We start from the raw sequence: 26446 nt of genomic DNA on the forward strand, positions 1-26446 counted from the left end.
TGTCCCAAATCCATACAAGAACTGTACTGAAGTGCAATGTTGAGGTACTTTTACTTCATTTTCTGCTACATTTTACTTCTACTCCACTACATTTTAGAGACAAATATTGTACTTTTTACTCCCCTACATTTATTTGATAACTTTACTTACTGTTCAGATTAATGATACAAAATATAATTAACAAATAATATTATATCAAGACTTTATTGATCCCCAGGGGGAAATCCACAGGCTACCCAGAAGTAAATAAAGTCGTATATATAGAAATTAATACAAAATTAGCCCCACATTTACGAGCAGCAATCACTACAGTGCTTTGACTAGAATACATGAATATATTAATAAAGCTCAAATAAAGGCCAGACTAAAAAGGTGAAATACGATAAATAATCAGTCAGATAAATCAATAAAGCTCAGTTAAAAGCCAGATTAAAAAGGTAAGTTTAAACAATATTAAAGTGATGTACACATTAATGCATCAATAATCATAATCCAATAATATAATATAAATTATTCTGAATAAAAGAATAAGAATAAAACAAACTTTATAAACACAAGAAATGACAACCATAAAACATGTAGTTTTTTAAAATAGATGTTTTTTAATCAATATTTCACACATGATATTACAAATGCATTTAAATATCACTATACAAAAGCTGTTATCTGAAAATATACTGTACATTTTGCCTACACCGAGCCAGAAATGTTAGCAAAAGTATTAAGTTTATTCACATTCTTACTTCAAATAATCACATAACACACTCTAGAGGTATTACAGTTGTAAATTGTTTCTTGACTCACAGAGAAATGGAAGTAGCTGCAGATTTGACGGAAAAAGAAAATCCAGTGGAATAAAAAGTGATGTACCTAGATTAACAAAATTTCAACATTATCAATTGCAAATATTACGCTACTATACTTTTCACTCTTTACCCATATTGGAGAGAAACAGAAAATGACAGTCAAACATGATTCATGCAGAAAAACGTAAAGATTGAGCAGAAGGTTAAAGCTTTGGTCATCTAAACTTAAGATAAAAAAAGGTGAAATCCAGTTTTCTTTTACCCATGTTTACATGTTAAGTGTCCCAGAACCATGTTGGTGTAAATACAAACATATGAAAGTGTAATGCTTTGACAATTGTGCAAAAATAAACCCCCATTAAATCAAACTAAAACAGACAAAACCACTAAACTTTAGTGTTCCTTCACCCATAATGCACTTCAACTCAAAGCCCCTTTTTATGATTTAAAAGATTACAAAGTCCTGTAAAGTAGTTGAAAAGATGTTGAAATGTCAGTTATTTTTCCACACATAAACCTGACTTTTATAGGTCAAGGTTTGGTTAGTGTATTTATGTGTTTATTCAGGAATGTGACTTGGTCGGTTGGCATTGAGGAGACGTCTTCTGTCCCACCAGGTGCAGTTGTAAAAGTTAAATGCAGTGACAATAATAGGGCTCATAAATCTACCAAAGTGCATAGAGAAAATGATCAAATTAAGTGTCTGTAATGTCATACCACATCTGTATATTAACCACTAATAATCTTCTTTTTCTCTGTGTGCACGTTGGTTAATTTGTGTGCATTCAAAGTTTCAATATTTTCATACTTCCAACTGTCTTTAGGTAGTTTTTCATAGTCTCATGATGGTTGCAGTCAGTCACAGTTAACAGAACAAGTTGGTTACACGCATTTCTTCTATAGTGTTGTGCTTTTTGACAATATTCATGTGAAAAGCATTTGGCAAAAATGAAATGCAGTTATATATATTAGCTTACATATCCTTAAATCAGTGATGAGAACTATAAAAATGACATTTTGAAGTCAATTTGAAATTAAAATTATACCTTATACTGTGTCGGTGGGCACTAAAAATAGATTGTAATATCACTTCCAACACAGCCAAAGTTGTTAGACGTCCCATTAAGCACCATTAAAAGTAAGCCGAATTAGCTTTTAGCGGTTCCTGTTTGCATTGTACCCAGAAATGTACAGACAACTATCAATGGATTACTGTGATATTGAGAGAAAAGTTAAAAACGTGCTGATTCTCAGGCAACTTCTGGAGTTATGTGGATCGGATCGTCTTCTTTTCTGTGACTTATAAGCAGATTCATGTGTTAAATTGTGTTATACGTGTGTTTGCCAGTCAAAAGCTTCTCCTGTCTGTTCAATCACAGCTTTGTTGTGACCTCCCAGAAGTCAAAGGCCTCATTGTGTTATAATGACAAAAGGTGTTGTACATTTTTTTGTCGTCTCAAGTGAAAACTTGGTATTATGCACCCAAAAAAAACTTAAGACACAAACTTATGATGACTTAGCCGCCATTTCTCACGTCTCTGCTGCTACTGTGTCTTCCGTTTCTGGACAACAGGGACGTCCAGCCCAATGGTGCTCTTTCCAGAGAGGAAGGGGATGATCTTCTCAAACAGCAGGATGCAGCTTGCCACACCTGGGGACACATGTGGAAGACACAGGAGGTTACTCTTTGGTGCAGCCAATCAGGCTCTTGCAAGGATATTTAAGGTACAAATCTTATATAAATATATAAATATGAAGCTACAGCATCCACCAACTCTGGTCTTTACCTAAGACTGGTCCAAGCCAGTAGACAAAGCAGTACTCCGGGTAGGTGTGTCCGCTGCAGGGGAACTGGACGGAGAAGGCTAGGACGGGGTTAAAGATAGCTCCTGAAATACTTCCACCTGCACAGGAAGGAGAGAAACAGCAGAGGGTCAAAAATAAGCTGTTGGTCGCATATCCTGTATCCTGATGCCTTGAAGTACCCAACACAGTAACACTTTATTTTACGGCTCTCTAATTTCTTGTGAAATTTCCTAGGACTATGTAATTATGTATTTATTAATTATAGGGAAAAAGAGACCACATTAAATAAGTTCACTTTAAATAAATTAATGAATTATAGTATATAGCTATGTCTGTGTTTAGAGCTGGAATGCTAAGTCAATTTAACTTTATTTTAAATTATTTAATTGGCAATTGTTGTATTTCATTCTTTATTTATTTTATTGTCTTTTATGTTATAGACTTTTTTTATTGTCTTTTAAATTAGTCATTTATTTTATTATTTATTGTATTTTATTGTCATTTAATGTTAAATTATTTTATTGTCATTTACTCTATTTTATTGTTTTAAATTATTGTATTGCTTTATTTTTATTGACTTATTTTATTGTCTTTTAAATTATCGTCATTTATTTTATTATTTATTGCATTTTATTGTTTTTTTAAATTTTATTTTATATTATTTTATTGCCATTTATTTTATTGTTTTTTTGTATCTAAATTATTTTATTGTCTTTAACCCTATTTTATTATTTTATTGTCTTTTATTTTATATGATATGTTTTGTATTCCCATGGCCAGGTGAGGTAATCAAACCCACCTGTGTAAACCATTGCAGTGATGACAGCAGCGATGAAAGGAGCGCGAAGTTTTTCGTCCAGCTTGTGAGCATGCATGCAGGCAGCTTGGACCGTGAAGGCGCATCCCAGCTCCACGGCGGCGGCCTCCAGCAGAGTCCCACCGAGCGGGTCGAAGCACCGGAACCCGAACCTCCGGTGCTTCACGTGGAGCTCAGAAAGACCCAGCGACCAAACCGACGCAGCGAAGAACTGCGCGGCGACGCCCGCTGCGAACTGGCAGGCGATGAGAACGACGGTTGCTTTGACGCTTCTGCCGCCGCGGCAAAGTTTCTCCAAAGCGCCGCTCGGGTTACACGTCGCCTCCCGGAAAGTTAACAAGTGTATGACGATCATGGTGAAGGTGAGGGTGAGCCCGACCGACAGCTCCATCTGGGTGTTTTCACCCAGCAGTTTGAGCTCATGGGTGCAGCAGCAGAGCTGGAAGGTGCACGCCGCCTCCAGCAGGTAGCTCCAGTTCGCTCCGGCGAAGAGACGCGCTGCCGTTTGGCGGATCGCCTCGCTGAGGAGCACCACAGCCGCCAACACCGCCAGAGAGACGTACAGGTCAGTCATTATCCCGGTTGGTCACCACACCAACACCAAACTACGGTACAAACCGATCTCCGTGATGCGGGGTCAACTTTAAGCTGCTCTTTTCGACGTCAGAGAGTTGCTCCTCCACGCTGCCGCAGCCGCGTCAAAACCGCACGCTCTGAAACAGGAAGAAAGGCGGGTACGCCTTCAAAATAAAACCGCAAGAGTCAATAAATAGTAATTTAAGTAGTAGTTGATTAATAAGTAATTGTCCAATAAAAATAGACATTAATACATTTTGTTCACAAATGTATTAATTAATCTATGAATAAATGGATTAAATTACAAAGTAATGAATTATTTGACACTTTAATGGACAATAAAAAGAATTACAAATTAATTAATTTATATATATATATATATATATGTATTTATATACATATATATGTATTTATATACATATACATATATATGTATTTATATACATATACAAATACATATCTATGTATTAATATATGTATTTATATATATATATATCTATATATATATCTATATATATATATATAGATATATATATATATCTATATATATACACATATATATACATACTATTTATGTTTGTTTTTTGCAGCAAATCCAAAGCTAAGCATTGATAATAAACAACCTTTTTATTTTTTTTATTTTGGAAGGAATTGGTTGTAAAAGGTATTTAATGTTAGTAGTTATGCCTGTCTTTAAACCAGATTTCCCTCTGGATAATAATTACGTAATAAAAATCCATCTTCACCTGGACTCACCTGATGTTACAGTGTGTTTCCATCACTGTGGTAACAGTTGGCATCAGTGATACAGAGGTGTCCAGCATCAACAGGAACTTGTGTCAAGCAGCTCAGAATTAGCAATATACTGATTTCCGTCATGATTTTCAAAATAAAGCTTTGAATCTTACCTTTTGCCATGAAATGAGTCATAATCTTAGTTATCTTTAATAACAGTGTTTTATTATTTCCTTTTCATGTTGTCTGTGCAATACCTCATTATAATTTGCCATATAAAGTGGAAAATAAAAGACTGTTGTTTTTATTTTGAAGGCAAAGTATGTTGCTTCCGCTCCCCATGTGGTTAGCTTGACTGAACCGTCTCATCCGAGCCGAGGCCACCCGCTCCGCATCGGGTAGCCGAGGAAGAACAGCGCACTGCGGCTACTTCTCTGCCGTTTACCGAGGGTCAGAACCGACCTGGAGGATTACCTGAGGGTAGGATAACTGAGGCTATGTGTTGATATTATATTATATAAAAATACCTGTTGAATGACGGTCTGCTTCATGCTTAGCTGTAAACAGGTTTCTTTTATGTTGAGTGCATCACCAGACTTCATTATAAAAATGGGTAATTTTGTTTTTAATCGTGCTTTCTGGCCAATGTGCATAGCTGATTACATAATATTAACTGTTTTTATGAATGATAAGGATGCAGGCTTTAATTCGGCTCACATAAAACACATGAATAAACATGCAAACCAGCTCTTCACATTGAGATTACAATTAGATGAAAGAGCTTGACGAGCATAGTGTGCAGAATTTGCCATCATAACGACAATATGTTCATCTTAAATTCTGTTCTGCTTATGCCGATAACCAAAGCAACTTTGAAATGTTAGATTATTGAATAGACTTTGGCAATTGACAGCTTTGTTTTTTTCTCAGACTGCAAACAGTGCTGTTATACATTAATAAAGTGTATTATTGCTGCTTTATCACAGACCTTTTAATGTAAACACAACAGGTTTGTTGGTGTAAATCAAGAGTTGCCACCATGGCATGCAGAGCACAAATACTAGTAATACATTTATGCTTTAAAACAACTTGTCTGCATACTTTATTTCAGTAGACCTATAATATTGTGTATGCATGCACTATATTTAAGTGAATTGCAATCAAAGTATAAATTTAATCCTACCAAAGCAACTTTGAAATGTTAGATTATTGAATAGACTTTGGCCATTGACAACTTCTCAGACTGCAAACAGTGCTGTTATAAAGTAATAAAAGTATATTATTGCTGCTTTATCACAGATCTTTTAATGTAAGCACAACAGGTCTGTTGGTGTAAATCAGTGTTTAAAATCTTTCACAACAGTTGCAACAATTGGCAGGCAGAGCACAAATACTAGTAATACATTTATGCTTAAAACAAACTTGTCTGCAAACTTTATTTCAGTAGACCTCTAATATTGTGTATGCACTATATTTAAGTGAATTGCAATCAAAGTATAAGTTTAATACTCACTTAAAGGATGATAACAACCAGCTGAGCTGCCCTTTTTTTCTCCAGCAAAGATAACGACTCGAAAGAAAAACACAGGTGTTGCACAAGAGGTGCCATATGTGAAGAAACTTGAGGGTTAAGGACAAAACAACCCAGTGAGGTCAGGGCCAATCTGAGACTTTGCTTCTCTGGGAACTGCAACTCTGCAGTTAGGACGATATTTTCTGTTGATTTCCTGTCCCAAAAGAACAAAAACAATCCATAACAATAGTCTACATAACTGCGTTTTGCTTTGTTTCAACAGATTTCCTCCTGAGACTTGGTACGTATGAAAACATGCTCACCATACTCTGGTGTTTTCATTCTATTTTGCTGTTTGTGCAATACTGTTGTGGTATGATTTTTATCGAGCTATGCTTTGATTAATTTACTTATATTATTTCTTATTTATGTCTGTGATTTTATTTGATCATTCCTGTGTTTTATTTTATTAACTTATTTATTTTTTCAATATTATATTTATTGTTTTTTTTGTTCATTTTGAAACAACAGAAAAAACATTCACAAAAGTCCCCAATAATAACATTCTCGGTACAAAGAAACTTAACAAACCTAATATTAACATAAAATAAGCCAGTGTAGATACAGGAAAAACATAGTATATACAAAAAAATAGATACATAAGTATTCCTGTGTTTTATTTAATCTTTGTAAAGCAATTTGTTTTTTTTGTTTTTAAATGTGCTCTTTAAATACACGTGACTTGACTATTAAAAAAGGTAATTTAGGATTGTAGGCCTAGTTTTTATTATGGTCTAAGTCTGCACAGAAATGCAATTTAAAGCTGTCATAATTCAAGTAAATGTACTTATTTTTAACTTTTATTCTGTATCAAAATGTCATATATATTATTTTTATCATTTACTTAAGTAAAAGTACCAATACCACACTAAAATACTGCATTTAAAATGTTATTTAAGTAAAAATATAAACGGAAAATAATCAGGAAAATACTTAAAGTAAAAGTATTTAATGCAGAAAAATGTCTCCTCTGACTGTTAAACTATTAGATATTATATCATTAGATTATTATTACCCATGCACTAATGTAAAAGCAGGACTTTACGGTTGTATTGAGGTGGAGCTAATTTTTAATTATTAAGTAATAATTATTTTTCATTATGGATTAATCTGATTATTTTCTGTCAGTTTGATTTATTCTAATCTGATTAATCAACTAATCGTTTAAGATGTACTTGTATTTACTTTGGAGTAGTTTGATTTATGACAAAACATATTTTATAAAGATCTTTAAATGTTTTGTATACAAAAATATTATTTTGTAAAATAACTAAAGCTGTCAGATAAATGTAGTGAAGTGAAAAGTACAATATTTCCCTCTGAGCTGTTGGTGGTATTTCATTAGACTGGTTGTGTTTCTGTGTTTTCAGGTGTGTGTGACATCAGGATGGAAGGTGTGTCAGAGTGTGTGTGAGCCATGGCATCCACATTATCCCAGCTGCAGTTCGGCCAGCTGCGTGGTCTGCGTGCCAAAGTGCTGAGGCGCTACGAGCACCGGCCTTTAGTGGCGTGTCTGTCGGGTCTGTACGGCTGCCGATGGAGACGCTACGATAGGAGCTGCATCCGGCCGGGAGACTGCTGCTGCAACAAGGTCAGACAACCAGAGGTGCACCGGCCACATCTGGTCCAGTTGGTTGGTTACACTTTAGTGCAGACTTAATGAATCCTACACTGGTTGGTTTAAGAGAGTTTACTGTGATTTCTTTCCCACAGTTTTTGAAGTTCAGCACCTTTACATCAGGTTAACTATCAATTTCAAGTCGCCAAGTAGAAACGGACAACAATTAAATACAACTTTAAAAGCTCATATTGCTTTTGAACTGATGCTGTGATAAACGACACACACTAAGACCAGAGCTTTTTTACAACTAAAGAGATTTCCTGTTTGAATACCTCTCTCTCCATAGCGGTCAAAGATCAGTCATACATCTCCATTGAAAAAGGCAATAAATGGGAAAGAAACATATGCTGTTTCAACTTGTGTTTCATGTTTTTTGTCCCTGCTGTCGACAGCTGGAAGGTGTCAGCTTTGCTCTGCTTGTGGTGGCTTTCTGCTTAACGCTGGTGTTTCTCTACTTCTGGGGTCAAGCAAAGAACGACTACAATGACTTTGACTGGTGGGTTGAGCAACACTGTGGTCATAAATGAACATAAAATACGTGTGGATTGCATGTGTTATCACTGTACATGTAACATTTGGTGCAGCCGGTGTGGAGGTATTAACCTGCTATAGGTTTCTTATTAACCCTCTATTCATCCTACTCTCTGGGCCACCTGCACAGGTTTTCTATGCTTTATACTAACTTGCTCCAGATTTGTGGTTTTATGTTGTTTTCAATTTGGATTTTGGATTTACAAATGTGTTTTATAAATAAATAAAAAAGTAAAATAAATAAAGAAATAAATAAGTAAAATATTGATAAATAAATGAATAAAATAAAATATATTAAATAAATAAATAAAATAAAAATAAGTAAAATAAATAAAAAATTAAACAAATGAAAATAATGATAAATAAATGAATAAAATGAAATATATTAAATAAATAAATACAATTAAAATAAATAAGTAAAATAATGATAAATAAATAAATAGAATATATAATATGCATGAAGAAGCACACAATTGAGACAATTAAAGTGTACAAATAGAATTTGACACAGGGACCGTCTTCAAGATTCAAGAAGAACACATTTTCAATTAAGTTAGCACAAAGCAGTTAAAACACAGTAAACCTGAAGCTCGGGGGGCCATTTCCTGTTTGCCCTGTTGGTAATCCAACCTCAGATATAATATTATATGCCTTTAGCGATAGTGGAGAGACGATAGGAAACAAGAGAGACAAAGATCCCCAGCTGGACTCAAACTGGGGGGCGTTGTGATTAATGGTCATTTCATTATTAAACAGTTGACCAATGAGATAATCTCCAAAGAAGTCTATCTCTCTCTGCACATACTGGATTTCAGACTGTGTATCTACCTTCTATAGTTGCATCCTGGTTTAAATCAACAGCTGTTTCTCTGTTATTTACTCATGGGCTGAATGTGCAGGTTTAACTTTGGGAATCTGGGCTTCTGGTTTCCTTGGTCTGTGGTGCTGCTGGTCATCGCTGCAGGCTTCTTCACCTACGTCACTGTACTCATGGTGAGCCGAAAAGTCAACACTGAGGGTCTAACTTGTTTTTTGTAACTTGTTTGTCAGTGTCGTCCGTGTTGTTTGATTTAGTTTTTACTACACTGTTCTGGTGTGTACATTGCAGTTTCTATGGAGTGTAAAGCCTCACATTTAAAGACCGTTAAAGGGATAGTTTAGATGTTTTGAATTAGGGTTGTATGAGGTACTTATCCATAGTCAGTGTATCGAGTGTTGGAGAAGCAAAGTAATGTACTGCTGTGGACGGGGGTAGCAGCAAAACTTATTTTAGACACCCAAAAAAAATCAATATCAAGGAATAGTTGGACTTTTTGGGAAATAGCTTAAGACTGGAAGTAAGGGGAAACAGCTGGTTACCAACACCTCCAATGTAAAAAGGGAGTTACATGCTCAAGCCTCAATAAATATTACACTAGACATGAGAGTGGAATCAATTTCCTGAACATAACATCCCTGCAAGAACGCAAACAAATCCTCGAATGTCAAACTATTCCTCTAAACAAGATACAGATGTTTACTAAACACATTCCTGTATCTCTGTATGTACTGCGATGTAATGGTCGGTCTGTGTATACTGCTGATGTTATACGTTGACTCTGTACAGTTCATCACCCATCAGATTTAATGTATGTTTGTGTCTTATTCCTCTGTGCAGCTGCTGGCGGTGTGCTTGTTGTCAGAAGGCCAGAAGCTTTATTTACATTGGAGTCACAAGGTAACGTCTCTCTGTCTCTCGCACACTCAGTTTTAATATATACTCAGTGTATTTATTTAGAGGAACAGTTTTGTAGCATTTCAGGGGATCTATTAGCAGAAATGGATTATAATAGTCATAACTATGTTTTCTTTGGTGTATCTGAAAATTAAAGATAGTTGTATTTTCCTTAGCTTAGAATGAGCTCTTCATATCTACATAGGGAGCGGGTCGTCTTCGCGGAGTCTGCCGTGTTTCTACAGTACAATAGCCCCGAACGAACAAACCAAACACTGGCTCTAGAGAGAGCCTTTCACATTTTACGTTACCTAAAGGCCACCGTAGTTCTCCGACATGCTTGTGAAACTGCGGTATCATGAGCCGCAGTGTTAAACCGTGATAACGCCAGCTGCCGTCTGACTTCCATTGCTCCTAAAGTAGTAGTAGTAGTTGTTATCGTGTACGGCGTTACCATGGTTTTGCACTCGGCGGCTCACGTTTTTACTGCAGTCTTGGAGAGTGAGCGGAGGGGTAATCGGTTGGTTGCAATCTGCAACCACACCACTCGATGCCGCCAAATCATACACACTGTAGCTTTTTTAAGTAACATTTTCAATGCACGACTTTTTACTTGTATGACAGTATTTTTACAGTGTGGTATTAGTACTTTTAGTGAAGTAAATGATCTGAATGAGCAGATGTGAAAGAGTGAGAACTTTAATTAACGCACATCATGACTGCAAACATTTGTGGAAGGATGACATGTTTGTTTTTGTCAGATTGGGATCCTGGTGAGTCTGACTTTCTCCATCGCAGCCACCGCCGTCTTATCTGACCTGTGGAGTAAAGAGTGGACGACTTTACTGCTTTCCTTCCAGGTGACCCTCTTCCTCCTCCTCCTCCCCATCATCCCTCACCCTCGCTCTGTGTGTTTTCCACTCCTGATACTAGGCCTTGTTTTTCATCCTGTCTACAGGTAACTGCACCTTACTTACATGTGGGTGGAGTCTTAATGATGACGGCGCTGGCTTGGCCGATAGCTTTGCACGTCTTTCGCATGAACAGCAGAGGTGAGGCGCACAGTTTGTGTCATTTTGTCAAGAAAATGAATAAACATATTTACCAAAATGCTGAACTATTCCCGTAAGAATTAAAAAAAATAATGAACCAGTTTCACTTGTTTTTTAATAGTTTTGAGAATAATCATCAAGCTAATAAAAGTATCTTGAAATAACACGGACCATCCCATCATATCAAGATAATGTCACTTGATTTGAACAAGAAAATCCACGTTGGAATCAGGAGTCTGTGTTTGTGTTTCAGTAAGGCGGGGCCTGATCATGGGGGTGTACCTGTCCATCCTGTCTGCCCTCTACCTGGTGCCCCTCGGTTTGTATTCTCCTTGTATCAAAGAGGACGGCACCCTGGGACCCGCACCGGCCCGCATCGGCCACAGAGGAGCTCCCATGGTGAGCAGGAACAGCTCCGGGGCTAACTCCCTTCACTTTAATCAGCAGGTGGTGAGCAAGACACGGGAGCTTAGCTTGGGTCTTGAGGAGTTGTAGCATTTATTCACCGACAAATAAACTGTACACACACTGCACTCTCGCTAACGTTACGTGCCGCCAGGCTTGCAATACACTTGCAGACAGAAACCCTTCTCGTCTCGTCTCATCATCCCAAAAAGCTCATGAACTTTCTAGTAAACAAACACAACATATCAACACTTCTACTGAAATGTGATCTCCTTCATGTTGCCGGCCTCGGCTCACTGCCTGTCAGACATTAGTGGCTCCGTTAGTCCGTTTACAAACCAACATAATATTATGTTAATCACGTTGTCATATTGCTTATTACTAATGCAATTCAAGCTGGATTTAGCGCCGTGACGCCGTCGGCACAGGTTGCTGATGTCGGCTACTTTTTAATTTGCCAGAATGTATCATAATGACAAATGCTGGTTCAGCCGGTTTGCATAAAATCCCATGCAAAGCAGTGTGATACTAAATATTTTCAGGGATCCTGTTTGGACCTGGTGTTTTGAAACACATCACATCCTTCCTGTCCCAGTTCATTTCCTGTTGTAGTGTATGTGAATGACATAAGCTGACATGAAGTAAACATGGACCCGAGCTGTTGCCTAGCAACGCAATTCCATTGAAACTGTCTATTGATTATCATGAATCATGTGTAACAGCTTGCTCCAGAAAACACAATGATGTCGTTTGAGAAGGCCGTGCAGGCAGGGAGTGGAGGTCTGGAGACGGATGTCACTATCAGGTCAGTCAGCAGCTGAAAATATATGTTAATTGTCATTAATCAATACTATACTGGTCGTCTACAGGTAGACAGTGAATCAAACTTTTTCATTGGATTGTATATAATAAAGTAGAATAAAGTGGTGTGCAAATGTGCAGTTTAAAACATATTTAAGATTGGTGCAAATTCTGTCACAATGACAATGTTGTCATACTTGTATTTAGCAGTAATGTTTATGTTCACCATCTTAGTTTAGCGTGGGAAATTGGTCCAGTATTGAGGGAGAGCGCTGTAGACGGCAGGCGCTAAACTGGCTCTTTCTCCGGTACAAAAAGTCCATGTACTATGCAGTTGGAACGCACTACATACTCAATTTTACATCATACTTATGTATGGATGAATAGTATGTTAGTGTGCAGTTTGGAACTGACCCTGAGACTTGGTTCATTATTACAAATATTAAATATACTGTTAAGATTTCTGTCATTTTTACAACACTAATTAATGCTGTCGCCATGTCATGGTTGTAGCTTTGATGGGGTGCCCTTCCTGATGCATGACTCCACCCTGCGACGGACCACCAACGTCCACCAGGTTTTCCCTGAGCGGGCCGACGACCTGGCTGCCATGTTCACGTGGGCCGAGCTGGAGAGCCTGAACGCCGGGGCCTGGTTCCTCTCTGTGAGTCACACGCCCGTTCTCCCCTTACTTGTATTTAATTCTACTTTTTGTATATTTTAACTGTTATGCAGCAGAACACCACCAAGGCAAATTACGTTTCTGAATAGCAGAAGGTAGTTAATCGAATTAGGAAGCATTGGTTGTTATCAACAAATTGGTAGGTGTGTGTACAGATGACAGTTAATTCCTCATCACAACAACAACCTGGACTACAAAACCAGCTGGCAGCTGAAGAACATATTGGCCTGCATGTTATGTCACAGTATTAATTAGGTATTGATGGTTGTACCTTCCAGCACAATCCGTTCGGTACAGCTGGCTCTCTGGGAGCGGAGGACCGACTGCAGGCAGGAAAGCAGTCAGTCTGCAGCCTGCATGCTTTCCTCCAGCTGGCTGCTCAGAGAGACCAACTGGTGATCTTTGACCTCTACCGGCCACCAATAGGTCACCCGTACAGAGATACCTGGATCCAACGCACGCTGGATGTCATCCAGAACGAGTCCTCCATTCACTCCTCGCAGGTGAGTACGTCCTCCGTTATTCCAGTTTATGATGCTCCACCAAATGGACGTTAAAATCAAGCAAAATAATGACAAAGTAGAAACATTAGATCTCACAGATCAGTGGGCCAGCTGTCTGCAGGCTGTGTCACCATCACATTAAAGTCACAGAGCTAAACATCTGTTTCTCAAAGACTCGTCAAACCATCTGGATGACAAAATATTCGGTCCACTGCACAATTTAAAAAAGAAAAAGAAAATCAAATGATGATGCAAGAACAGTGTGATGAACTTGCAGAGAATGATCAGCTGAATCTGCAGCTCCTCTTGGCTTTACGAACCTTTATAGTGACTTTCAGCTCATTATTTAGCTGTCGGGCCCGCAACTATAGGATAAGATAAAAATTATCCCTAGGGAAATTGCTGTGCAGCATTTGCAATACAAAGTGGGAAGAGTGTAAATATAAAAGTCTAAGATGAAGAAGGTGCAAATCCAAAAATACATACAATGCCTTACTCTCTCTTACTTCTCTAGGTGCTGTGGCTGCCATCAGATCTGCGCGCTCTAGTCCATGAAATCGATCCCGAGCTCCAGCAGACATCAGGCAGTCGCCTCCCTCTAGAGGTGCTCCAGAGCAACCACATCGTCAAACTCAACCTGCACTACAGCTCCATGTCCACCAAGCTCACCAGGTGTGTGTGTGTGTGTATGAAAGATGACCCGGGTATTTTGTAACACACATTATAACACTTTTCTCCTCTCTTGTGTGCAGTGAGTACGCTGCAGTGAACATCACCACCAACCTGTATGTGATCAGCCAGCCGTGGCTCTTCTCTCTGGCCTGGTGTACTGGAGTCCAGTCGGTCACCACCAACGCTCCTCAGCTCCTCAACACCATGAGCTCACCTCTCTTCCTCATGGTAACTCTTCAAGTAGTAGTATTTCCATTTTGTGCAACTGTTTACTTCTACTCCCTTTCATCTCAGAGGACAAAACTGTACGTTTTCAACCCCTTCCTGTCCAGTGAAAACCACGTATCTCCAGATGTGTTGATGTTGAATGTTTGTGATAAACTGAAGGATGAAATGTTCCTTTATTTGTTGAGAAAATCTTGTTTTGTCCACAACTCAAAGATATTCAGTTTACTGTCATAGAGGAGTAAAGAAACCAGAAAATATTCACATTTAAGAAGCTTAAATCAGAGAATTTAGATTTTTTTTTCTTAAAAAAAATACTCAAACCGATTAATCGATTATCAAAATAGTTGCCGATTAATTTAATAGTTGACAACTAATTGATTAGTTGTTGCAGCTCTAACCACTCTGTGAAAAAAATACTATTATTAAAGTCCGGAAGTTAAAGTATATAAGTATAATCAGTACAATGTAGTTAAAGTACTCCAAGCAAAAGCACTCGTTGTGCTCCCTGTCAGTGTTTTACTATTATATATCTGATGTTTTCTGGATGATATTGCTGCTGCATTAATGTTATCTTTATGAAGAGAATTTAAACTTAAGAATAAAGAGACTCAAAATGATGTATTGTAAGATGTAAGTACAATAATTAGGTCTTTTTAAAGGACACAAAAAGTACACTATGTACACACACGTGTAAACATTTGAACGTGTCTACGTTTAAAACACTGACCTTCCTTTTTATTTCTGTCCGTCTCTCAGAGTCCAGACGAGTACAACCTGATGTGGATTCTCACTGACCTGGTTTCCCTCGTACTGATCGTCATCATCTTCATCTTTCACTGGTGAATATCACACGCTCAGTTAAAAACTGACAGCTAATAAGCAGCAGGGATGTAGGAAGTACTCAGATCCTTTACTTAAGTATAATCAGGAAAATGTACTTAAAAGTAGAAAAATGTCCCCTGTGACTGTTGCAATATTATATATTATATCAGTAGATTATTAGTACTCATTCATTCTCTATTAATCTGCTGATTATTTTCAGCAGAAGTGTAAAGTAGCATGAAAAGACTAAAGTACAAGTACCTCAAATTTGTACTTAAGTACAGTACTTGTATACTGTAGATGTTCTTAGTTACATTCAGTCATGTTTTGTTTGCTGGCAGGTGGCGAGAGCGAGGACTGGCTTTCTGCTCGGGCAGCAAAATCACACTGGACAACGGCACTTACAGCAAGTTCAGAACAGGTAAGCTACTGTAAAGAAATGTGATGAAAGGTTGAATCAAAGAGGTTCATCCTTGTGATATTTTGTGATCCGACTAAAAACAAACATTTAGTTAATCCTCACCTTTCTGTGTCTGACCTCGTTACAGAGATGAGTGATATATGGTCCGTCTCCAGCATCAACTCCCAAGCAGAGAGGACGCCCAACCTGGCAACCGTGACTGAGCACTAGCCTCTGAGAGGAGCCAACCTGGCAACCATGAGGACCCCCCCCCCAATACTGCCAACCTGTAAGATCTCAGCATAACACACTGTCAAGTGCACTTTGTTTTAATGAAATAAAGTGACGGTTACATTTCATCACCTCGTTAGTCGCTGTTTTATGACACAAATCAAGTCAGGTCGAATGTTTAAAGGTGCACTGTACGATATCCAGAGCATTAATATATCATCAACAACTATTAACCTCTATAAGATATAGAGGAGTAATGTCCCTTATTATAGATACTGTAAATAAATATTCAGCAGATTCTTACCATACTGTTAAACATCGGTATCGGCCCATAATTTTGCAATCAGTCCATCCTTATAAACTTAACTTGAATAGGTATGTTGTGTCCCCCCAATAAAATCGCCACATATAGACAGTATAAACCGCATTGTAAGAGCCAATTAAAAGATTTTCAGACATTATTTGTGCTCCTAAAATCTAAAAATCACAGTTAAAGCAGTGCAGCCCATATTTAAGAGTAACAAACCTCTCTGTGCTCTTTGCAAAATATCATTTATTCATGTCTACATCAGGATATGTGGTCACATGGTCCAAAAACAGCGTTATGATTATAATGCTTAATAAAAATCAACTCTAATGGTTCGTACATTTAGAAAAAAAAAGACACCATCTACAGTCTGTGTTTACTAAAATAGTCTAACTACTGTGGCACACAGATGGTCTGTTTCCTTGCACATACATGACTAAACAATGCAATAAAAAGATGGGTTATATTTAAATAAGTTTAGATCCGTAGATCTGAAGGGGTCATTAGTTAGATGATAGGTTAACCTTTGGTCTATAGTTTAAGATTCAAAAAGGGACTCTATATTTGATGCCGGTTTGGTAAACGTTAACAACTCTGAGCATAAATAAGGATGAAATGAAGCTACTTCACAAGACAAACACAAATTAACTAGTATACTTCTGTTTCTGTTTTCAGGTAATTTTTTCAAGTGAGATCAGATTTTCATTCACATTTTGTTTTTGTAAAATCAAGCAAGAAGCTAGATTACCGTTTTCTTATCTTGACACCGATGCCGGCATTTGAGAAAAAATTCTGTCTCAAAAAGTCTAAATAGTCAAACAGCACAGAGAAAATAAACTGAGAAACCTCACTAATAATAATAATAATAATAACAATAATATGACATGCACTACCGTTCAAAAGTTTGGAATCAGCTGTTATATTGATTTCTTTCCCCCAATAATTACTATTTTAACAGATTAAAACTGTATAATTCAGACACCAAATGTATTATTTACATTCATTTTGGCCGCAAAAGAATTCAATTATATATTGGGCACTTGACACTGAAACGCTCAACATTTTTGTCTCCTTTCGGCTGGAGCCGAGACAACAGACTACTAGACCCAATCAAGCTTTTGTGGCAGCAGATTACAAACTTTTGAACGGTGTGTTTACAACACAGCAGATAAGACGACCAGCAGTTTAAAGTGATTATAATTCTTATAGAGAGCCATCCACATTGCAGCGTTACAAGTGGGAAAAGGTCATTTAAAGGCAGTAGGTGAGTTTTTAAGACAGGGCCGATACATAATAACATAAATGAAAATGTTGGCATTACAGCGTCACAGTTAACCAGCAAATGAACTGCCTTAAAGGAACAGTGTGTAGCATTTAGGGGGATCTATCGGCAGGAATGGGATATCATATTAATAAGTATATTTTCTTTAGCGTAAAATCACCTGAATATATAATAATATATAACGGACAAACCAAACTGGCTCTAGAGAGAGACTTTCACGTTTTCACGTCAGCCATCGTCGTTTTCCTACACGCTTGGCACACGGGAGAAGTTTCAGTTGGTTACAATCTGCAACCTCACCACTAGATGCCGCCAAACCCTACACACTGCACCTTTAATAACCACTTTGTGGGACAATTCATACAGTTCTATATGATAATAAGTGCTTTTTGTTTACATGTATTCACACTGTGCGTGTGTGAGTGAATGTAGAAATGATTGACCGTGTTTCCTGCCGCTCTGCTCTACTTGTTGCCCCGGGAGGTTCGCTGTTTGGTCATGGTCGTCAGCATCTGGCTGATGTAAGAGGTCAGGAGGTCGTCCATTTTGTAGCCCTGAGGGGTTGAAGGTCAAAGGTCAGAATCAGAAACGGGTTTATTGGCAAGTAGGTTTTCACATACAAGGAATTTGCCTTAGTAGTTTAGTTACTAAATTACTTTTTGTAGGTGTAGCTACAAATGATGTATGAGAACAGCCTGTATATTTAAACTCTTAACATTTATTTTGACAGCTAAATGCCCTCAAACCTTTATTTTCTGGTTATTCTGACAGCTGTAGTGCATCATGTTAAATTCAGTTCCTCACCAGTGAGGTCTCACACAGCAGCTTGCTGCCTCGGACCAGGTTTCCGATGGTGATGTGGAAGTACGTGTTGCCGCTGCTCCAGTTGGAGATCTTCGTGAAGGAGTGAGTGGTGAGGATTTCCTGCAGGAAATAAAACAAGTGAGATGAGTACACATTCCCTGTTGTTGGCAGATACAGTACAGCACTCTGTACACACACTCCTAAGGAAATCAAAAGAACACAAGCTATCGTACAGTAGTAGAATGAGTAAAAGTAGCTTTAGGGTCACAGGAAACAATTAATTTAGATTATCTGTATTTTTAAATACTGTTACATAAGTATGTAACTCAACATAAGGCACAACTTTGTTCCCAAAATGATAATTCTTGTGAACAAACTAATCTGATAAATGTGGACTCACCTTAGACTTGGGATCAATGAGACTGACTCCGTGTTTGTTGATTGCTATCAGGAGGGTTTCTGGGTAATTTGGATCAGTTGTTTGCTGCAGAAAAAAACAAAATAGAATAATTAAAAACACAACTTTTCACACAGTGCTGAAAATAAAAATCAGTGGTGGAAAGTAACTAAGCACAATATTGACAAACTTTACTTGGATATATCCATTTTATGCTACTTCATACTTTTACTCCAATACTTTTATTTTAAAGCTTTAGTTACCATGCTGATTCAGATTTTTAATGCAAAATATAATCAACTAATAAATGATAATGTGTTATTATAGATTAAACTACCCAGAAGTATATAAAGTGCATTAATGTGCACAATAATGCATCAATAATTATCCCTTTAACTGTATTGCAGTCGGTCAGAGGGTATCCCTTGAACTGTGATACTTTTGATACTTTTAAATAAAATTCTGAATGCAGGACTTTAACAATAGTTTAGAGTATTTCTACACTGAAATATTGCTAAAAGATCGGAGTACTTTTTCCACCACTAAAAAAACCCAAAACAATATAACATGAAAATATGCAACAGCTCCAAAACGTACATTTATATTCATCTTTTTAAAAACGTCTTTACCTTGACTTCAAAAAAGGCCGAACCAAACGTGGTCCACTTGTAGATGATTTTGAGGAAGGACAGTTTGGCTTCTTCTCGAGTCTTTCCTGAGTGCTTGTTGAACAGCGACATGATGGACTGAGAGAGAGAGACACATTCATTCATTAGGTTCATCTCGGCAACACGATACACAGACGTCTTTGACACAACATCAGCACTGTAATCTCTTCATATTCTGTTGATAATGTAAACTATTTTTTATGTTTTAAACTAAAATTCTGGCCAGATCTACACATTACACCTTTTAACTTAAACTACTTTTATTTTTCATATAGTATATGCGTAAATGTGTGCACCTGTGGAATGTAACTAACTACATTTACTCAAGTACAATGTTGAGGTACTTTTACTTTATGATTATTTCCATTTACTTACAGCTTTACTTTGCAGATTCAGATTAATACAAAAATATATAATAAACCAATAAATTATGATGTATAGATTAAATTACCCAGCAGTTTATAAAGTAATTAAAAATATATCCATCTTTACCAGCTGTAACATTAAAGTGATTAACACATTAATGCATCAATAATTATAATTCAATAATATATATTATTCTGAAATTGGCCATTCTGCATAATACGTACTTTTACTTTAGGTACTTTGAGTATAATTTGATGCTAATACTTTTGTACTTTTACTTAGTAAGTCAAATCTTGAATACAGGACTTTTAAATGTGAGTATGTCCACACTTTCACAAGTAAAAGTACTTCTTCCACCGCTGCTTGAATCGGACATGGAATAATCTATTTCCTCTGTGTGTGTGAGTGCTATCACTCTTGTATCTACCGTTTGTTGGACCTGATTTTACTCTCTTAATACGTCAGCTCACCCTCTTCCAGTCGTCGGGGGACAGATGTCTCATCTGGTCCTGTGGGACGAGCTCCTTCAGGATCTTGGGAATATTCAGGAAGTGGGATTTATCCTCCTCAAACTTCACCCTGTAGATCAGTGCTGCCAACTGGTACACCTCCTCTCTCGAACACTTGTGGTAGCCTCGCAGATACTTCGGCAGCTCCTGTAGAGAGAACACAGTCGCTGTTGAGATACGGTCTGTTGGCAGTAAATGTATTTATCTAACGTTGTCCCTAAACTTACACAGACCTTTCTTAGATGTTCATATTATTTATATATCTATATTTCAGTGCAGTTTGACTCGTCATGTGTCAATATCACAAAGTGATGTAGCATTAGCATCAAGAAATAACATGAAGAAATACCTGGAAATAGCTGTGAAACTATTAACATTTGTTTATTTCTGAGAGCGGTTACTCACTTGGTAGTAGTGGAAGATGGAGTCAGCCATGGAGTCTTTTCCTGGCACGGTATTGGTCCACAGCTTCTTCATGAAGAACACCTGATACGTCAGTGAAGGCACTACACCTGCACACACAACACACGGAGGTGGTGCAGATAAACAGTTATAGGAAGATAAAAATCAAAAGATACAAAATATAAGAGCTTTAAATACATTCTTTTTTTTACCGTCTTTCACGTGTCTGGCTTTCTTGATCCAGTCAGTCAGGTGCCTCACAAAGTCGAAGAAGAAGTCGCCGTCGGGCACACTGATGACCTGGAGAACCAGAAACATTTGTTTTAACCTCAGCACACAATCCAATCAGTAGAAAATGTCTGCAGTTATTAAATATATATTTAGAATCTAAATAATCAGGCTACAGACTGTCTCTTCACCTTGTCAGTGATCTTCACAAACAGACTGAAGCCTTCGGAGGATTTGAGCAGAAGACGTCCAGAGATGTTGTGACAGAAGTCTTTGGCCTTGGTGCTCGACTCCACTTCAAACACCTGAGAACGAAAACAGGATGTTTATATAGGAAATACTATAGGCTTACTGCTAATATGGGCACAGATTTTTTTTAACTTTTTTATTATTATTATGTCCAAAAAATGCTTTTTTTTAAACATAAAAAGACTCTGACAATAATATAATCATAATTAAAAAAAATGTAACACTCGACAGTAACTCAAATAATAATACTATCCACCATAAGCTACTGGTCGTACCAGAACAAGTAAGACTGTAGCTGCTAAACACATTATTGTATTTAATTGAGCAAAAGTGCATTTTATTTCTAATAGATTCCACCAGAGGAAAGAGGATATTATTTATTCTTTTAAAAGTGACATAGTAATAATAACCAACACAAGCTCCATATATGGTATGATAATATCAATTTTGGATTTTAGTCGTCACTGACCTCGTCTGAGTCATCAGGGAAGTAAACCTTGTGGAAGATCTGAGTGGTCTTGTGCTGGATGGCCTCCACCTCCACCAGGTGAGGAGGGTACTTTCTGGATCCATTTCTACAACAAATAATAGACATGAGAGATGAACATTTGATGTAAACTGAACACGATAGATCGACGGTTTAAGAAGATCAGAAGAAAGTGTGTGTGTTACCGTAAGGCTTTCTGTAGCCGCTGCATGCAGTCTGGAGCCAGCTGGTGGTGTTTCTTGGCCTGGAGGAACTTCTGAACGTGAGGCAGCAGGACGTTACTGGGAGGAAACAAACCAGTGCAGAGCCACAGCAGCTCCCAGCCCTTCTCCTCACTAAACCTGCACACACAGACAGAACAACAAGGTAAGTCATGGTTGTGTAGAACAAGTTCTTATGACATCAAAAAGAGGTACTAAAACATAGTGCTGTAGTTAGTTAACCATTCCACCCCCTTTTTTAGAGGAGTAGCTGTGGGAAACTGTGCAAGAAGCTGGACTGAAATTGCTTGAATTCTTTTGCATTTATGGGATGTTTTCTAATTAAAATAAATAAGATAAATGTAAGAAAAAACAAAACTTTGACCACTGTGTTGTTGAATATACTCCATCTCTGAAGTGTCTGTGTGAGAGTGTGTGTGCGTACGCTCCAGACGCTTACTTGATGTGATTATCAGTCAGCTGTTTGAGAATCTGACAGAAGATCTCGTCTTTGAGCGGCTCGGCCTTCAGCGCTCCTTCAAAGATCAGATCGGTGAGCTCGTTGACAGAACGCACGCGTTTGGACGGGTAGTCGCCCATATACTTCATCACAGGTAGCGCCGAGGGTCAAGGACATCAACCATCAACACAACAACAGGAAGACGTCTCTGATTTTAGAGCAGATAATCAATTGACGGGTACTGGAAATATGGTTGTCTGGCAATAATTTACTACAATAAATAAAACATTTATGGACATGGACATAACAGGAATTTAAATTTCTTAACCTTAAAATTAAAAAGAGATTAAAGACAAATAAAAGACCCATATTTGATGCAAACATTTAACCCACACAGCCTCCACTAAAGGATATCTATGAATGCCAGGCAGGCCTCCTGGGAGAGCTCGTCGTGGGCCAGGACTTTCTTCAGCAGAGGCTGTTTGAGAGGCTCCCTGGTGCAGCTCCACAGACGCTCCTTCCCCCGACTCTTAGAGATCATCACCCTGCTCAGAGTGCTCTTAGGAGGCGGCCTGGAAACCATGCAGGAAGGGTTAGAAATGATGAAACTACACACTTTATATCGATAGTAACGGATCAGGAGACACACCTGAAGTAGTCGTAGGAGTACTCCTCCAGTGTGTAGGCCTTCGTTTTGTCCTCGATGTCAGAGACGTTCGTCTGGCTCAAACTGATGGATTCTCTCCTCTGATCAGGAGTCATAGTCACGAGAGCCTGAGATGGAGAGGGAGTGAAAAGGGGATGTAGGCATGGTAACCGTATTTTCAAACCCCCCAAACCGGGACCCTTAAATGTACCGCACGTTCATGCACGACCACCTCCAGAGGAGGTCTCAGTACGGTTTGATTCAGAGGGGTGTGAGTTCTTTTGTAGTGTTCACATATACACAAAAAATGATGACTAATCGCTCTCTGAGTTCGTTTGAAGGGCTGAAAGGTGTCAGCTGGCAAGTTAACTAATTGGAAAAGTTATTTTTTTAAATTTTGAGCTGACAATGTAGCCTGTGTGCAAACTTGTTTAACTGATTATAAAAGAAATGTTTCACAACAATGAATGAATGGAAATAGATTAAATAAAACTCTGCAGCTCAATCAAGCTACATCCCACAAGATAACAGCTAGTCAGCAAAAACTCTTTGCAACCCCACTCACCACTAAGTCATACTGCGGTCTGGTGATGGTGGGCAGGACGTAGACGCAGTCAGCAGGGAAGTCTCCTCTCTGCTTGGTCCTGTCGTTGATGCCGTGAGCCCAGCCAGAGTTCATTACTTGCTCTCCGTTGTGTTCGTCCAGGATGATCAGATCTCCCTTAGAGAAACTCAGGAAGGTGGAGTCTGCCCCTACTGCGAGATGAAGAATTTCAGTTCAGTCAGTTTAAAAATATATACATGAAGTCCAGCAGCAGTTTTATCAATTATACACGATGCTCTTAAACACAATCAGCTTTCTTTTTGAACCATCGGTGAATCTCACCAGGGTTGGGACAGTCCAGCAGTCCCACCACATACTTGGACCTCTTCCTCAGACCTTCGAGGAAGGCGACCACCAGATCACGGATGTCCTCTGCATTGTTGGAGGTGAACGTGTACTCGTCTCCTTTGATGGTGGCCAAGGTAAAACTCTGGCCCTGGAGTTTACCCCCTCTGTAAGATGACATTTTACTACAATTATTTTTCACGATGTATGAGAAAAAAAAATGTATAGTAGTTCTAAAAGGTGATTTGTGCAATCTTCTTGTAGTACCACAAGTGAAAATATGCATAATTTAGCCATAAATTGGACTGCAAATGATGTTATAGAACATCATTTTGACTATTTTTTTCCATCAGTGTTGCTTGGAGGACACAACGTTATTGTACCTGCTACTGGACACAGCAGTGATCTCCGGGAACGAGAGCTCCAGAAGGACCTGCTCCTGTTCATCCACAAAGTAAACCCCCGTCCAGTTCACCGCCACGATCACGTCATTCTTGGGCAGACTGGGTCCTGCGTGGACAGTTGGTGTTAGACGGTACAGATACCCACAGCAGTAAGACATATTTACAATAATGAATACAAACCTGAGAATTTGAAGGCCTCGTAGAAGCGCGAGAAGAGTAAAGGCCACTTTAAACGAGCAAAATCCACCACGTCCTCCTTCACCCTCTGTGAGTTCAGCCTCCTTTTAGTGTGTAATCCCTGCAGAGACGTCGCTGTTAGTCACTGTCGCACTTCAAAAAACCCTAAAGTGTCAAGTGTTGGTGACGGATACCTTTTTGTGGGCGTTGACGATGAGCTGAGTCCACTTATCTGCAGTCTTAGTGGAGGTGATCTCTCTGTCGGGGATGTAGGAGGGGATGAGGGTGAGCAGGCGGTCCAGGAGGATCTCAGAGCCGTAGTCCACGTAGTACTGCTGAGAGGCCAGCTCGGCCAGGTCCTCCTCCTTTTAGACAGACACAGGGCGAAAAGACGGTCATGAGAAGATGTACTGGTGACACGAACATACAGGTTGAATACCTCAAATTTGAATAGTACTTGAGTAAATGTAACTTAGTGACTGGTGTAGACAGGGGTCTCCTCTAAAAAGACCTTCCAAGCACATCAACTGCATGTTAAAGAAAACCAAGCTGCTCACCCTCTCACAGCGGTACTCTCCGAATTTCACCCCTCGGACGATCTGCTGGTAAATGAGGTTTGTGGCGACGTGGTCCTCCGCGGGGTTGTGCCATGGGTTGAAGATCTCCTTCCTGAAGAACAGCCTCCAGGGGGCGTTCCTCTCCTGGGCGCCCTGCTCCTTGGCATACTGCTCACACTGGGAGACGGCGTCCATGACGTGGTCGCTGCCGCTGCCCAATGATGACACCTGATCCAAAAGCAGAAACAGTGAAGTCAGCGTCTTTCAGATTTAAATATATAACCTCCATCGTATCAGACACCGCTGACTTTTAAAGAGAGGAATTACAGTGTATACACAAAATATATGCTAGTCTACTGTCTCAGTTTCACCTTGTCAAACAGGGCGATGTACAGCGAGAAGCCAAAGCGATCTCTCAGGTTGATCTTGTCCGCCAAAGCGTTGCAGAGCTCACTGGCGGTGGTGGCGGAGTCTGCCAGGAGTGTCTTGGTGGTGCCATCCATAAACGTTACTGGCAGCATGATGGGCTTCTTAGATTTGGTGGCCTGAGGGGCAAAAAAATAACAAAAGCTTCATTATTATGCCCCGCAAATGTCATCATTTTCAATGAAATTCTGGGCTTTCTATGGACATTTCAGGACCGGCAGATAGTGAGCATACAACTTCAGTACCTGTAACTCCAACCACGATGGCGGCTGGGTCCTCGTGCGGTTGACAAACGTCCTCCTCAACCTTTCCTCACAATATGGAGCGTAACCAGGGGGACCGTTGTTTAAAAATGTCCGTAAATACTGACAACAGAAGGAAAGAAAAAAAAACAAATAGAGAGTTAGAGAGAAAACCTTCATTAAATCACTGACGCTGAGAAAAATGAATGCTTGAAGCGCAGAGATGAACAGATTTAATTAAATTAAATTAGAGATCTCCAGAACAGAGGAAAAGGTGGCACATGCCAAAGATATTTTAACGTATGTATTGTTGTATGTATAGTTGAGATTGCTGACTTTTTAACATCTTTCTGCCTCTTAAAGTATTGTATTTACCTTTCTACAGTTTTACACGTGGAAGACAATGATGTGCGATGGTGGCTTGTTGGATTTCCACTGTAACAGTATTAGCCTTTGTGCTAGTAGTGAAGAAAAGCCAATGCATCAGCTTGAACCAATGACAGTGAGACTTCTGGAGGAGCTACCTCAAATATCGCAATTTTTGGGTCTGGCTGTATTGTTTTATCAAAGATATATGAAAAGGTTTCAAAGTTACAAAAGTCCAAAACATGTGATAAAGGGTGGCTTTGTCTTGATGGCAACGGGAGCAAGTTGGGTCCGTTCCTGGGAACATCTTTGCGAGTTTGCTTTTTGAGAAGTGGAGTCTGTGAATTATCTTAAATTGTAATAATCCATGTCTTATACAGATGGATGGTGAATGGATCCATTCAA

At 38.7% G+C, this 26446-nt stretch overlaps 3 protein-coding genes across 6 annotated transcripts in view; 1 reads left to right on the forward strand and 2 right to left on the reverse strand.

The window, feature by feature from the left end:
* Positions 1-579: 579 nt before the first annotated feature.
* On the reverse strand, positions 580-4156 carry LOC119476255 (aquaporin-11-like). Its single transcript, XM_037749600.1, has 3 exons — positions 3412-4156; positions 2594-2710; positions 580-2457 (listed from the first exon to the last, which is right to left on the reverse strand). The coding sequence occupies exons 1-3, from the start codon at positions 4001-4003 to the stop codon at positions 2351-2353; spliced, it is 816 nt and encodes a 271-aa protein (XP_037605528.1). The 5' UTR covers positions 4004-4156; the 3' UTR covers positions 580-2350.
* A 900-nt stretch (positions 4157-5056) lies between these two features.
* On the forward strand, positions 5057-16103 carry LOC119475497 (glycerophosphodiester phosphodiesterase domain-containing protein 5-like). 3 transcript variants are annotated; one of them, XM_037748264.1, is made up of 18 exons: positions 5057-5220; positions 6299-6392; positions 6537-6554; positions 7684-7904; positions 8327-8430; positions 9365-9458; positions 10123-10182; positions 10941-11039; positions 11138-11231; positions 11485-11630; positions 12359-12441; positions 12951-13101; positions 13398-13622; positions 14137-14294; positions 14375-14522; positions 15279-15361; positions 15686-15765; positions 15893-15975. In XM_037748264.1, exons 4-18 carry the CDS (start codon positions 7731-7733, stop codon positions 15973-15975), a joined length of 1782 nt encoding a protein of 593 aa, XP_037604192.1. In that variant the 5' UTR covers positions 5057-5220; positions 6299-6392; positions 6537-6554; positions 7684-7730. The 3 variants fall into 3 exon arrangements, with proteins under 3 accessions (XP_037604192.1, XP_037604191.1, XP_037604190.1); XM_037748263.1 differs by lacking the exon at positions 6299-6392; XM_037748262.1 differs by lacking the exons at positions 5057-5220; positions 6299-6392; positions 6537-6554 and having other exon boundaries at positions 7731-7904; positions 15893-16103.
* Positions 16104-17851: 1748 nt separating this feature from the next.
* Positions 17852-26446, reverse strand: part of myo7ab (myosin VIIAb) — a 33607-nt gene continuing 25012 nt past the window's right edge. For both annotated transcript variants that reach the window (XM_037748260.1, XM_037748259.1), the window contains 21 exons: positions 25679-25798; positions 25379-25552; positions 25008-25235; positions 24645-24815; positions 24454-24571; positions 24253-24379; positions 23867-24036; positions 23546-23736; positions 22984-23108; positions 22749-22906; positions 22335-22488; positions 21860-22015; positions 21657-21762; positions 21130-21243; positions 20923-21010; positions 20714-20820; positions 20270-20455; positions 19395-19511; positions 18769-18852; positions 18369-18488; positions 17852-18118 (listed from right to left, as the gene is read on the reverse strand). In XM_037748260.1, coding sequence (XP_037604188.1) covers positions 18029-18118; positions 18369-18488; positions 18769-18852; positions 19395-19511; positions 20270-20455; positions 20714-20820; positions 20923-21010; positions 21130-21243; positions 21657-21762; positions 21860-22015; positions 22335-22488; positions 22749-22906; positions 22984-23108; positions 23546-23736; positions 23867-24036; positions 24253-24379; positions 24454-24571; positions 24645-24815; positions 25008-25235; positions 25379-25552; positions 25679-25798 — 2904 coding nt within the window. In that variant the 3' untranslated portion in view covers positions 17852-18028. The remainder of the gene's footprint in view (positions 18119-18368; positions 18489-18768; positions 18853-19394; positions 19512-20269; positions 20456-20713; positions 20821-20922; positions 21011-21129; positions 21244-21656; positions 21763-21859; positions 22016-22334; positions 22489-22748; positions 22907-22983; positions 23109-23545; positions 23737-23866; positions 24037-24252; positions 24380-24453; positions 24572-24644; positions 24816-25007; positions 25236-25378; positions 25553-25678; positions 25799-26446) is intronic.

The sequence above is a fragment of the Sebastes umbrosus genome, chromosome 17 (assembly GCF_015220745.1).
Source record: "Sebastes umbrosus isolate fSebUmb1 chromosome 17, fSebUmb1.pri, whole genome shotgun sequence".
Taxonomy (NCBI): Eukaryota; Metazoa; Chordata; class Actinopteri; order Perciformes; family Sebastidae; genus Sebastes; species Sebastes umbrosus.